The sequence below is a fragment of the Trichosurus vulpecula genome, chromosome 1 (genome assembly GCF_011100635.1).
Source record: "Trichosurus vulpecula isolate mTriVul1 chromosome 1, mTriVul1.pri, whole genome shotgun sequence".
Classification (NCBI taxonomy): domain Eukaryota; kingdom Metazoa; phylum Chordata; class Mammalia; order Diprotodontia; family Phalangeridae; genus Trichosurus; species Trichosurus vulpecula.
Window position 1 is genome coordinate 14,307,083 of NC_050573.1, and position 13,944 is coordinate 14,321,026.

The 13,944-nt window shown below is 44.0% G+C and overlaps 1 protein-coding gene across 1 annotated transcript; it reads left to right on the forward strand.

Annotated features, from left to right (window-relative positions):
* Positions 1-6,584: 6,584 nt before the first annotated feature.
* Positions 6,585-12,244, forward strand: LOC118834601 (galactosylceramide sulfotransferase-like). The gene is made up of 2 exons (XM_036742047.1): positions 6,585-6,724; positions 10,718-12,244. Exons 1-2 carry the CDS (start codon positions 6,600-6,602, stop codon positions 11,838-11,840), a joined length of 1,248 nt encoding a protein of 415 aa, XP_036597942.1. The 5' UTR covers positions 6,585-6,599; the 3' UTR covers positions 11,841-12,244.
* The last annotated feature ends 1,700 nt before the right edge of the window (positions 12,245-13,944 follow it).

A 13,944-nucleotide genomic window follows, 5' to 3' on the forward strand; every position in this document is an offset into this window, starting at 1 on the left:
GTCCCATAAAGAATTCCTCTAGAAAATGGTAAATGCTGGAGAGGATGTGGGAAAATTGGAACACTGTTACATTGTTGGTGGAGTTGTGAACTGATCCAGCAATTTTGGAGAGCAATTTGGAATTATGCCCAAAGGCCTATAAAAATGTTCATATACTTTGACCCAGCAATACCACTTCTAGGGTTGTATCCCAAAGAGATCGCACAAGTGGGAAAAGGACCCATATGTACAAAAATATTCATAGCGGCTCTTTTTGTGGTAGCAAAGAATTGGAAATCAAGGGGATGCCCATCAATTGGGGAATGGCTGAACAAGCTGTGGTATATGAAGGTAATGGAATACTACTGTGCTATAAGAAATGGAGATGATACAGACTTCATAACAACCTGGAAAAACCTATGCGACATAATGCTGAGTGAGAGGAGCAGAACCAGGAGAACAGTATACACAACCACAGATATATGGATTTTGTGATGACTAACCTTGATAGACTTGGCTCTTGTCAGCAATACAAGGTTCAAAGACAGCTCCAAAGGACTCATGATGGCGAGAGCTATCTACATCCAGAGAAAGAACTACGGAGACTGAATGCAGATTGAGGCACACTGTTTGCTCTCCTTTTTTTTCTTTTGTTTTTTTTCTCTCTTTTGTTTTTGTTTTTTGGTTCTGTTTCTTCTTTCTCAGGATTCATTCCATTGGTCATAATTCTTCTTTACAACTTGACTATTGTGTAAATAAGGTAAATGTGAAGTTATATGTAGAAGATATATTGGATTCCATGCAGTCTTGGGGAGGGAAGGGAAGGGGAGAAGAAAATCTGGAACTCAGGATCATGCGGAATTGAGTGTTGTAAACTAAAAATAAAAAATCTTAATAAAAAAAGAATTCCTCTAAGACAGAGTGGGGGTGGTCTTGGCCCCATATTGTGTAAAACCCTCTTTCCTAAATGTAGCTCATCATGTTACTCTTGCCTCCCATGATGCTGCCAACTCTATAACCAATTAAGTTATTTCTTCCCTTAACCTGATCTTTTCCTTGTTCTATTCTTATAGGAAGGAGTTGCATCTCCAGTTCTTTGTCTTTTGGCTGAACAGAAGCAGTTGTTAGACAGGTTCATGCCCTGCTAATAAATTATTGTCTTATTCAGAGGATACATGCCTTGGTCTACCTTTGCTGAAAATTTACTCACTACATTTATTTTTAAAAAAGAAATTGCTGGTGTCAGTGAGGCACTAGATGCCCTGGCTCTGGTATATCTAGACCCAATATATGTCAATAGAATAAGTTGGCTCCAACTAGAACCAAGTCCACTCCATTTACGATATTAACGCAATATTGCAAACAAGAAGATGGGATGGAACATCTGGACACTGAGACCATCCTTGAGGGCTATGTGGAGGCATACAAAAGAACCAGGCTCTTCAGTCACTAAATTTAATCCAGAGAAATTTGGCCTTGGGGTTTTTCCAGTGCCAGAGGTTCAGAGGAAATTGAGGCAGAAGCTTAGAAAGAGGACAATCATTTTCTCTCTGCAGAAGTGGGGTGTGGGATGTGCCTGAGAACTCCAAAGATGTAGCTCACTAGCTCTCCACTGTCCCAAAAATGGTCTAGGAAAATTCCTTTTTCTAGCATGGATGACCTCAGAGATCATCTCTTGTTTTTTTTTTCCTGATCTTCCAAGCATATCAATTTATTAAGTAATGCATGGCAGTTGTCCAACAAATCAGGACCAGTTCCCTTCCTCAGCTTTGGTCCTGGGCCCTGAATACAAGTTACAGACTCATACATTAAAAACAATCAAAGAAAGCCAGTTAATTGAAAGGAAACTATATAATATTAGGTAATGTGATTTCTAATTATATGAAAGATCAGGGATTTTCCATGTTGGGAAGGGGAGAGTAAACAGGTGCAATTCACTGAATTCAGAAAAAGAGATTTCCCACTCCCCACCAAGTATCTGGGAACAATCAAAGAAACACAAGCAATAACTGATTAGTATGGAGCTAGTTTTCAGATACATATGGGTTGCTTGAGATGTATAATTGTGAGCCAACTCTTTGCATCAGTCTTTGGATCTGACTGGGTTTCTGGTCAGTATAACTTAAATCTTCAGTTAAAGGTCTCTAAGCAGGGAGAGGTGGTCTAGCTTCCTAGCCATGTACCAAGGGGTAGGTTCAACCAATAAAATAAGGTTTTCTCTCAATTCCCACAACTGAATAAAAATTTCTCATAAGATAGATATAGGACTAATTGAATAGAAAGGAAACAGAGCTAGCTCCAGAATTGAGTTACAAGATGTAGTTAGTGGGGTTCACTCAATTCCACTTGCTGTCCTAATCCCCCCAATTCCCTCACCAGGCACATAGTAAGTACTGTGGCATTTAAAAAGTTCGAGAGACATAATTTCTTGGTAATTAGTCATTTTATTAATAATGCTAGCATTATAAAAGGTCAATGACACTCTTGAATGCCAAAGACAATCATGGCTTCAAGCCTTTGGAAGAGGGGTGTTCCTGAGGATGTTAAGCAACTCTGATTGGTTAACAATTAATGAGAGAATGAGTATTACAATGAGGGGCTGGACCTAATGAACTTTGATTGCCTAATTTGCTTATAAGTTACCCACAGTTTTGGACAATCTATTCAAAGAATTTATCTCTGTCAAATCTGAGTAGAGCACAATGGCTTCCACACCTGGGTGGGGTCTGAATAAGATTATTATTATTATTATTGTAAGAAATGGGGATGATACGGACCTCATAACAACCTGGAAAAACCTACATGACATAATGCTGAGTGAGCGGAGCAGAGCCAGGAGAACATTGTACACAACCACAGATATATGGATTCCGTGAGGACCAACCCTGACAGACTTTGCTCTTCTCAGCAACACAAGGTGCAAGGACAACCCCAAAGGACTCACGATGGAGAATGCTATCTACATCCAGAGAAAGAACTAAGAAGTTTGAATACAGATTGAGGCGCACTACATGCTCGCCTTTTTTCTTCTCTTTTGTTTTTGTTTTTGGGGATTTTTTTTTTGGTTCTGTCTCTTCTTTCTCATGATTCATTCCATTGGTCATAATTCTTCTCCACAACTTGACTAGTGCATAAATTAATTCAATGCGAAGTTATACATGGTAGTTATATGAGATTCCAGGCCGTCTTGGGGAGGGCGGGGGGAGGGAGCGGAGAAAATCTGGAACTCAAAATTATGTAGAACTGTGAGTGGCAAATTTATCTGTTGAGGCCTCATTTACTTCGCTGGTAAAACGAAGAGGCTGGATTAGCTCTTCTCCAAGGTCCTGTCCGGCTCTAGGTCCTATGGTGCCTTGTCCCAAGGATTTTGAGTTCGTCTGCAGGGGTAGGCTGGCATGGTGAGCAGAAGACCTCAGAAGTCAGGCGTCCCGGGCTCGAGCCTCTCTGCAAGGCACTCACCAGCTGTGAGACTTTGGGCAAGTCATCCTAGAGGTTCATTGGACCTTCTCTAGGAGACTCAGTTTCCCTCTCTGTAAAATGAGAGCGCTGGGCTTGAGGACTCTAAGGTTCCCCTAAACAGGGAAATACAGGCAAATGATGACTTTGGGCTCGACATTCAATTCCACGCAAAGAGCTAAAAAATCAATTCGCAGAGGCTCCAAAATGCACCGCGGGCCCCCTACCCGAGGCTCAGGGCAGCTAGGACGGAGAAGGAGCTCCTGCCTTCCCTCCCTTCTTCCCTTCCCTCCCAGGTCATTCTTTCTTCCTCCCTCTTTTCCTCCCCACTTCTCTCTTTTCTTTTTCCCTCCCTCTTTTTCTCCCTCCCTAGTCGCTCTCTTCCTCCTCTTCCCCTCCCCTTCTCACTCCCCTCAGAGATCATCTCAATGGCTGATAGCTGACATTTATATAGCACCACTATAGGCCAGGCACTTTTAAGAGCTTTACAATAATTATTTCAGTTGATTTTCCCGACAGCCCTGGGAGGGAGGTGCTGTTATGACCTTCATTTTACAGATAAGAAAACCAAGGCAGAGAGGTAAAGCGACTCACTCGGGGCCACGCAGTAAATGTCAGAGGCTGGATTTGAACTCATGTCTTCCTGATTCCAGGCCAGCTGCCCAGGAAGTTGTTGCCTAAGGGTATCATCACAGCATTCAGATGCTCATATGCATTGTCCATAGTTCCATATGGAAAAAGAATGGAAATATATGTTTGTGTGTTGACAACTGAGAATTTAAGAAAATAACCAATGTGTGCCAGCACACTATGCCAAGCATGCAAGGTGGCCCAGATTATCTGCTGAGGTTCACGTTATTGGACTAGAGCAGTGGCCATTACCAGATCCTATGGCTGAGGAACACAGGGAAAAAAGTGCTTTCATCTGTCTCACTAAGTAAGCCAGCAACAAGTAATGATGAAACCCTTGCTATGTGCCAGGCATGGTGTGCTGAAGTCTGGCATTATAAAGAGAGTAAAAATACAGTCCCTGCCCTCATGGAGCAGACATTCTAGCAGGAGAGACAACTCTGCACACACAAGATCTAGACAGGGTCATTTGGGGGTAATCCCAAAGGGAAAATACAACAGTCTCCCCCCCAGGGGAGACTTGCAGACAGTCATCTTAGAGCTAGGTCTTCATTGAAACAAGGGGAGCTGGGAGGTGGATGTGAGGAGGGAGAACATGGCAGAGCAGTGAAAAGGCAAGGAGTTGGAAGAGGAAATGTCTTGTGTGGGGCATAGGTGGGAGGCCAGTGTCAATGGATCAGAGATAACTGGAGAAGAATAAAGTGTAAGGAGACTGGAAAGGTAGGAGGGGGCCAGGTTGTGGAAGGCTTAGAGGATTTTCTATTTGATCCTGAAACACTAGAGTTTATTGGGTAGGGAGGTGACATGGTCAGACCTGCACTTTAGGGAGATAATTGTCAGCAAAGAAGAGGAAGGACTGGAGTGGGGAAAGCCTTGGGGCAGGGAGACCGCCCAGCAGCTGCTGCAACAGTCTAGGTGTGAGGTGGTAAGGGCCTGCACCAGGCAGGGGCAGAGACAGAGGGAGGGAGTGGTATTTTGGAGCTAAAAAGATCTGGCAATTGATCGGATGTGGGGACTAAGCAAGCGAAGATTCAAGGGTGGTGCCCAGGTTGCAAACTTGGATGACTGGAAGGATGGCAGTGGCCTTGGCAGCAATAGGGACGTTTGTAAGAGGAGAGAGTTTGGGGAGAAATAGAATGAGCTCAGTTTCTGTACATACGGAGATGTCTATGGGACCTCCAGTTCAAGATATCAGAAAGGCGGTTGATGAAGGGATACTGGAGGTCAGCTAAGGGGTTAGTGATGATAATTGGACTTATGATGAGATCACTAAAGTGGACAGCATAACAGGAAAGAGAGAAGGGACCAGAGCAGAGCCCCATGGGACACTCACACTTAGTGGATATGACCTGGATGAAGAATCACCAAAGGAGACGGAGAAGGAGCGGTCAAATAGGTAAGAGGAGAATAAGGAGAGAGGGGTGTTCTGAACACCTAGAGAGAAGAGGGTATCAAGGAGAAGAGAGTTATCAAGAAACATGAAGAGTGGGAAAAGACCATTAGATTTGGTGATCAATAGACCGTTGGTAGCTTGGGAGACAGAAGACATAATGGGGAGGACTTAGAAGAGAATGGCAGAAGAGAGGCACTGACCACAGACCCCCTTTTCAAGTAGGTGAGTCATGAAAGAAGGAATGGAGAGATGTGAGCATTCAGGGTGATGAAGATCATGTTTGTCCTTCATTCTCTAAGAGGACCGTGACATCAGGGGAATGATGACATAAGTTGCACTTGACTTTGATTTGAGTGAGGGAAGGCTCAGGGTGATGAAGAAGGCAGTACAGGAAGCTGAGATGATGTACATTGAAGAAGACCAGCTCTCCTTCGTGGTTTTTCAGGTGAATTGTGAGGCCAAGTCCTCAGCTGAGTAGAGGGGGAAGAGGCATTGGAGGAGGCTTGAAGAGGGATGAGAAGTTTTGGAAAGGCTGCTGGACTGAAGAGAAGGAGGAGGAGGAGGAAGAGAGGAGGAGGGAGAGGAGGGGGAAGAGGGGGAGGAGGAAGGAGAGTAGGGAGAGGAGGAGGGGGAGGAGGAGAAGATGGAGTAGGAGAAAGGGGAGGAGGAGGAGGGGGAGAAGGGAGAGGAGGAGGAGGAGGAGGAGGAAGAAGAGGAGGAGGAGGGGAGAAGAAAGAGGAAGAGAGTGTAGGAGGAGGAAAGGGAGGAGGAGAAGAAGGAGGAAGAGGAGGAGGAGGAGGGGAAGGAGGAAAGCCAACCTTTAGAAAGTTGTGAAAGGGCTGCACTGAGGGAGGAGTTAAGATTCCACCTCCATAAATTGTAGTGACTCAGTCACCAAGGTCGTGTGGCTTTCATGTGCTCCCGTTAGCCATACATAGCCTTGTCTTTGTCATGGATAGCTGCCAGCAGTCAAGGTCTCCCTACGTGTGAATTTCTTCCATTGTGATGTTCAGACGAGCCAGGGGAGGGCACATCCTCTGGTAGCTATGAAGGGGAGTGGGCATTGTGATTGCTGCTGGTCACTTCATAGCTGCTGCCTTTATCTCTCTCTCCTTCTCTCTCTGTTCCCCAGGTGACTGAGATGCCATCCCGCAGGAAGCCCTGGCATGGCATGGCAAAGAGGCTCCTTCTGGGATGCCTCTTTACTGGCTTTCTATTGCTGCTCTATTCTCACGTTATTGTCACTTCTCAAGCTGCCATGGCCAAGTGAGTGAGGAGTGAAGGGGGGGGGAGGGGTGACTGGGCAGCCTCCTGGCCTCGAGACTGGCCCCCCACACAGATCGAGGGGTCCTTTGGTAGAAGGGGGAGGGGAGTGGGTAGGAGGGGCCTCTCCCTTCGAAGGCAATGTCTCTCTGGGCCCATGGAAGGAAGACTCATCCCCACCACAGACAAGAGAGAGCCTGGGGAAGAAGAAGAAGCAGCTGAAGCTTCCTTGTGTCAACTATCAATGTTTTGTCTAAAAAGAGACAAACAAAATGAGGTCATACATGTGCTGTTTGCTCTCTATAAGCTAGCAGAATCATACATATATGGGAGCCCAGTTAGGATGAGCTCAAAGAAGGGTTAGTTGAAGGAGATTATATATCCATAGAATAAGGAAGTGCTCCCCCCTCCCTTCTGACTCAGGATGCCTGTGTTAGCCAAAATTATAGTTTCCATAGAACAAGAGAGTGACCCCAGGATGTCTGGTTTCTGTCAGTCATAAACAAGGAGATGTCATAAAATATGAGGGTGTCATAACAAGAGAGGGCCATGAAACAACAAGACGAGAGAAATGATACTAAACAAGGTGGTGTACGGTTCAGGGGGCCCGGTCTTTATCAGTTATAAACAGAAGAGCGCTTCCACTCAGCTTCATCCAGTCTTGTGACTGCTGATATAGCAAGAGAATTTTGGTTTCACTCAGAGAGCATCACAAGGCACTGTGGGTATGTTAACTTGGAGTGTGCCAAAGTGTCTTTTTCTGATTGACCAGCCCAGGTTTTCAGCCACCTTTGAGTGATGACTGGCTTAAATGCGTCTCACACCTAGTTGTTAGAACTGGAACATAGAACGTAGAATGGAAGAACTGGGTGAAAACTTAGAAGACAAAATGTCAGAGCTAAGAGGAACATCATAACATAGAACTTGGGAGCTGAAAATAGAACTTAGAGAATTGGAGCAAGTCTTAGAGCTTAGAATGTCAGACCCAAAGGATATCTAAGAGCACAAAGTGTTAGAGGTGAAAATGAAGGTAGAACATAAGGAGTAAAAGCTCCACAGAACCTTAGGATGCAAAATACACAATATTAGATCTAAGGGACTTTGGTCTGTAAGTACTGGAAGGGACTGTGGAATGTAGAACCTAGTCAGAGTTTAAGGGGGTCTGAGGTCACAGCTTGTTAGAACTAGAAGAAACCTAGAACAAAGAATGTTAGAATTGGGCAAGAGCTGGAAGAGACAATCTTAGAGACAATCTAGTCCAAACTCCCTCACTTTATTTATTTGCATATTGATTTCTTAAAGTTTTGTTGATAATCTTTTTTTAACTTCACTGTTACTTCCCGCTCCCACTGACCCACCAAGAGAACCCTCATAATAAATAAATACAGATGAGCAAAACAAATTGGCCAAATCTGAAAACTAGGCACACCTCATTCAAACTCATAGTCTGCCACCAAGAGATAGGAGGCATGCTTCACCCTTAGTCTTATAAAGGCATTACTGGCCACTGCCTTGCTACAAATTCTAAAATGTCTCAACGTTGTTTTCCTTTACATTACTGTGGCCATTGCGGAAATCGCCCTCCTGGTTTTTCTTACTTTGTTCTGCATCATTTCATACAAGTCTTCTCAAATTTCTCTGCATTCATATCTATAATTCCTTATAGCACAATAATATTCTATTAAATTCCTATTTGTTCCGTTAATTCCTAGTAGATGGATTTTCACTTTTTTCCAGTTCTTTCCTACTACAAAAAAATGCTGTCATAAGTATTTTTATCAGTGCAACTAGAATTCTTTCTGTTTACTTAGATTCTAGGTATACTTTCCCCTTTCCCTTTGTCCTCCTTGGAGTTATGTATCTAGTAGTGGTATGTACAGGGTATGTACAGTTTGATCAATTTTTGGCATAATTCTAGAATTTGGACTAATTCCCAAATCCATCACTAATGCTTCTCTTTCCATAGTCACTTCAGAATTTACTAGGGTCAAGAGGGTAGAGTTGGCCACATGATACTTGGTATTTTGCACTCTCTTGTCCCTACTGAAGGAAGGAAGGGAAAGGAATAGGTGTTTATATAGTGTCTACTGTGTGCCAGGCTCTGTGCTAAGCACTTCCCAAATATTATCTCATTTAGTACTGGATACTGGATATGTCTTTCCAAAGAAAAATCTTTCCAAGGCCTTTCCTATCTCTTCCTCGGGGGATGACGTGTGTGTGATCTTTACTGTAGTCATATCCTTCTCCTCTCTACCCACTTTCCTCTATTTAATCAGCCACAACTTGCGACAACAATTCGACTAATTTTTATCTCAGGAAAAATAAAATGACTTTTAAGTCTATATGGTGCTTTTCTTGGTTTTATGGAGTTTATATCAGATGAAAACATATTAATACAATTGCAATAGCTCAGGGCCCCCAGATAGGAATATTTGTGCCATTCAGACAGAAGTTTGGCTCTCTGACCTAAATTAAATATTTTCAAACTCCAGGTCACCCCGACCTCTTTTTATTAGTATCAAAAACTGGATAACACAGGAAATGTTTAAGTTTTTAAAAAGTAAGCAAAGCATATTATGACAGTGTCTATTACTGGGCAGATATAGGAAGGGGAAGTTAGAGAAACAACACTTTTTTTTGAAACTACTTTTGGTCCTTGAAAAGATGGGTACAACATTTAACTTCAGCCAGTTTTCTCCTCCCAGATGCCCATAGGGGCCTGATAACCATTCTCAGTCTCTCACTTCTCTACCACAACTTAGTCTCCTTTTTGTCTATTGCCCCAGTACTGCTGATTCAGCTTGTTAAGCTCCAGGCAGGGCTGGGGACACTTGTCTCCCCCCTCCCCCAGCCACTTGCTGCTACTGTTCGGTTCTTCCAGTCTTCACTCATTCCTATCAGTCCAAGTCTCCAAACTATGTGTGTGTACCTTTAAGAACTCCCTGACATGATTCAAATCTGCTTTCCTGGTCAGAGATTGTGATAGAACCAAATGGTTCTCCAGGCTTAGAGGTAATGCTTGTCCCTCTGAATTAGCAAAACCCAATCTGTTAGCCAGGTTCCAGACCCCTATTGTGCCATTTTTGTCTTCTAAAATCTTTAGGATGAGGTGAAACATAAGGATTACTTTACTTTGCATCGCTTTTTTTTTTATTTGGACCAGGCTTTCATTTGGTTGTTGAAAGTTTGACATTTTTCTCCTTAAAGTTGTCTGTTCATACCATTTGATCAATTATCTTTTATGGAATGATTCTTGTGCTTATATATTCATGCATGTATGTGTGTTTGTATAGATAGACAGATAGATGTAGATATAGATGGAAATATATAGATAAATATATCTCGTATGTAAGACTTTTAATAGAGATGTTTGCTACACAGAAGTTTTCCCATTTAACTGCTTCTCTTCTAATTCTGGTTGTACTGATAGTTTTACAAAACTCTTCAATGTTATGTAATCCAAATTGACTTTTCTCTTACATGATCATTTCTACCTTTTGTTTAGTTAATAATTCTCCCCTTGGCCACAGGTGTTTAAGCAGCTTTATTCCATTCTTGTCAAACATTTTCAGGATGTGCCCATCTCTATTTATGGCATTTTTATCTATGTGGAGCCTATTGTAGTATTTGACTGTTGAATCTCTGTAGTCCCAAAGTAAACAATCACATCATCCATGATTGGAGATAAATTTGCCTCTTTTTACTTCTTTGATTTATTGTTCTTGTCTTACTGGTAGCATTTCTAGAACTATATTTAATAATAGTGGTTGCCACTTTTTTTTCCATATTTTTGCGATATCTTTGTTTTACCCCTAATCTTATTGGAAAGGTTTCTAGTGTTTCTCCATTGCAAATATCTCTTGGTTGACTTTTACTTTACAGATGAGAAAGTTGAGTCCTAGAGAAAAGAAAGGACTTACCCAAGGTCACGCATGATGAGAAAAAAATTATTATAACTTTCTCACCAAAGGATCTCACCATTTTCTTTACCAACAGGGCCCCAGAGCCACCCCATTGTTCTTCTCCACCCACCTTACCTGCCAACATCCCCAAAGGCTCCTGCTGGCCAAAATTAGACATCGTGTTCCTGAAAACCCACAAGACAGCCAGCAGTACACTTCTGAATATCCTCCTCCGCTTTGGCCAGAAGCACAACCTCAAGTTCGCCTTCCCCAGTGGACTGAATGACTTTAATTACCCATCCTTCTTCAAGCGCAGCCTGGTGCACAACTACCAGCCTGGTGACTGCTTCAACATCGTTTGCAACCACATGCGTTTCTCCTACTCTGAAGTGCATAGCCTGGTGCCCCCCAATACTACCTTTATCACGGTGCTACGGGATCCAGCCCATCTCTTTGAGTCATCCTTCCACTACTTTGGCATGGTGGTGCCCTTCACATGGAAGCTCACAGGCCACAACAAGGTGGCCAAATTCCTGCAGGACCCTAACCACTACTACAACCCCAAAAGCTTCAATGCCCACTACCTCCACAACTTGCTTTTCTTCGACCTGGGCTATGACAGTGGGCTGGACCCCCGCAGCCCCCAGGTGGAGGAGCACATCCTGGAGGTGGAGCAGAGGTTCCACCTGGTCATGCTGCAGGAGTACTTTGATGAGTCCTTGGTGCTGCTCAAGGATCTCATGTGCTGGGAGCTCGAGGACATCCTCTACTTCAAGCTCAATGCCCGTCGGGCCTCCGCTGTCCCCCAGCTCACCGGAGAGCTCTACCGGCGGGCCACCGACTGGAACCAGCTGGATGCACTCCTCTACCGCCACTTCAATGCCAGCTTCTGGCGCAAGGTGGAGGCCTTTGGGAGGGAGCGCATGGCCCGAGAGGTGGCCTCCCTGAGGCGGGAGAATGAGCGAATGCTCAGCATCTGCATCGATGGTGGACATGCAGTGGATGCCAAGGACATTGAGAAACCATCATTGAAGCCCTGGCAGGCAATGGGGGCAAAGACAATCCTTGGTTACAACCTGAAGAAGCACATCAGTCATCAGTATAGCCAGTTGTGCCGGAAAATGGTGACTCCTGATATCCAGTACATGAGTGAACTTGGGGTCAACCTGTGGGTCACTAAATTATGGTGGTACATCAGGGAATTGCTACAGATTTGATAGATACTTGACCCTGGCCAGTTCTCTCTGTTATTCCTGGCTCAAAAGGCATGCACGAGGGGTATCTCTTACTCAGGGCAGACTGGATGAACCTTTGGGCTCAACACTGAGGGCAAGCAACAAGGTGATAAAGTCTGACCTCTGCCTTCCAAGCCAGGCTGATATTTTTCTATCCTTACCCTAACTTTGGGCAAGACATCCTAGAAAATGGGCCAAGATCTGAGAATTACGTCCCAGAGTCCACTGGGTGAGCTTACAAATGATCAAGCCAAATTAGACTGGAAATGAGGTGCCTTCAGTGAAGAGCAGCATTAGAATAATTACATATGGTTTAAATTTTTTAAAGGGACAGTCTGCTTTTATGGAGCAGCCTCTGGAATAAAATAATTTGCTCTTTCTGTTTTATATATGTAGTAAGTGAAATTAAGGAGAAAAGTTCCCAAGAGATCATTCCCCAGGATGTATTGGCCCAAATTATTGGGATAAATTCCCTGGACTCCATTTCCCACAATGCTCTGCGTCTGCACACTGAGGATGGGCATTTCTAGGTGAAGACTGGAATGGGCAGTCTCCTGGGAGGCAGGAAATTTAAAAAGTTGGTCTACAAGAGGTGGTCCTGAGTGGATATGAGGAGGTTAGCCCAGGACTGGGGAAGAGAACAGTACCAGCAGACCCCTGATGACCCCAGAGCAAAAGTAAGAGGTTTCCTTAGATCCCCAGCCTTCCTCCAGTGACTTTATAGAGCTCAAGCCTGCCCTGAGAAGCTGGTCCATGAGGCAGAAACTCAGAGATGGTTAAGGTCCCACCCATAGCCCTGTCTTTGAGGTGGCATTGGGAGCTTCCAGGTCAGCCACTTTCATGGAGTAGACCTGAACTCTAAGGTTGTACTCCTGGGTCATGAGTTTGAGGTGACTCTCCCCCAAATTCTGGGTGATCAAGGGTTATATTATAATCACCTTGGAGTCTGTAAGGGGCTTCCCTCATTTTCATATAGGGTACAAGAATGGCTGTAATGTTGGGTCATTTCAACCCTGCTATTTCCATTGCTTTCATGTCCAAATTAATTGGATGAGATTTCTCCATGAGATTGCAGCTGTCATAACATAGAGAGGCATAGCTAATGTATTGGATAACAACAGAGTCAGGAGCCAAAAAGATCATGACAGACCAGACTATAGCTTTGGACTGAATGGCAGAAAATGAATTTCAATGGCGATCAATGTGAAGTTTTACATTCAGTTCTGAAGACTGTCAACCTAAGGACAAGAATGAGGGGCCATGATTAAATAGTAGGTTGTTTGGAGAAAGGTCTGGGAGTTTGAGTGAACCGAATACCTAAAGTGAGTCAGTAGTGTGAGGGGGCAGCTAAAAAAGCTGATGCCATCTTGGCCTGAATGAAGAAGGGGGGAGCTCCAAAGTATAGCACAGTTACTGTCCCTCCATGTCCTGCCCTGGCCCTTCTAACATCTAGAGTCTTATGTTTCTTCTGGGTAGGAAGGTCATTGATAAGATGGAGGACAGCCAGGAGGGGAAAGGGCCTTAAGTCCATGTCATATGGAGTTGGAGTGAAGCAACTGGTGATGTTTAGCCCAAAGAGGAGAAGACTCAGAGGGGACATTAATCATTGCCATAGAGTATTTGGAGAACTATCATGTTGGATCAGCTATGTTTCCCTTGACCAGAGAGTAGAACCAGAAACACGTGGGGGTTGCAAAGAGGCAAATTGAGGGAAAACTTTCTGACCATTGGAGTTATCCATAAGTGGGATGGTTGACCTTGGGAGGCAGTGCTTTGTGCCCTTCTCAGAGGTTTGTGATCAAAAGCTGGATGACCAATTGTCAAACATGTTATACTGGGGGATCCTTTTCAGTTACAAGCTGGAATTCTCTGCTTCTTTGAAATGATCTGTTATTAGATTGGTGGCTGTGTTGGCAATGAAAATGGGCTCTTAGCACTTAGTTCGACCAAGTGCCCTTGAAGAGTTTGGCCTTTATTTCCTTGATTAAATTAGGAGGCCTTGATAACTTCCTTGCTCAAGGGAAAGCCTAGTTTACTTGGGTTTGAGTGACATGTTTGTGACATCAGAGGCTTTTAGACCACGGGG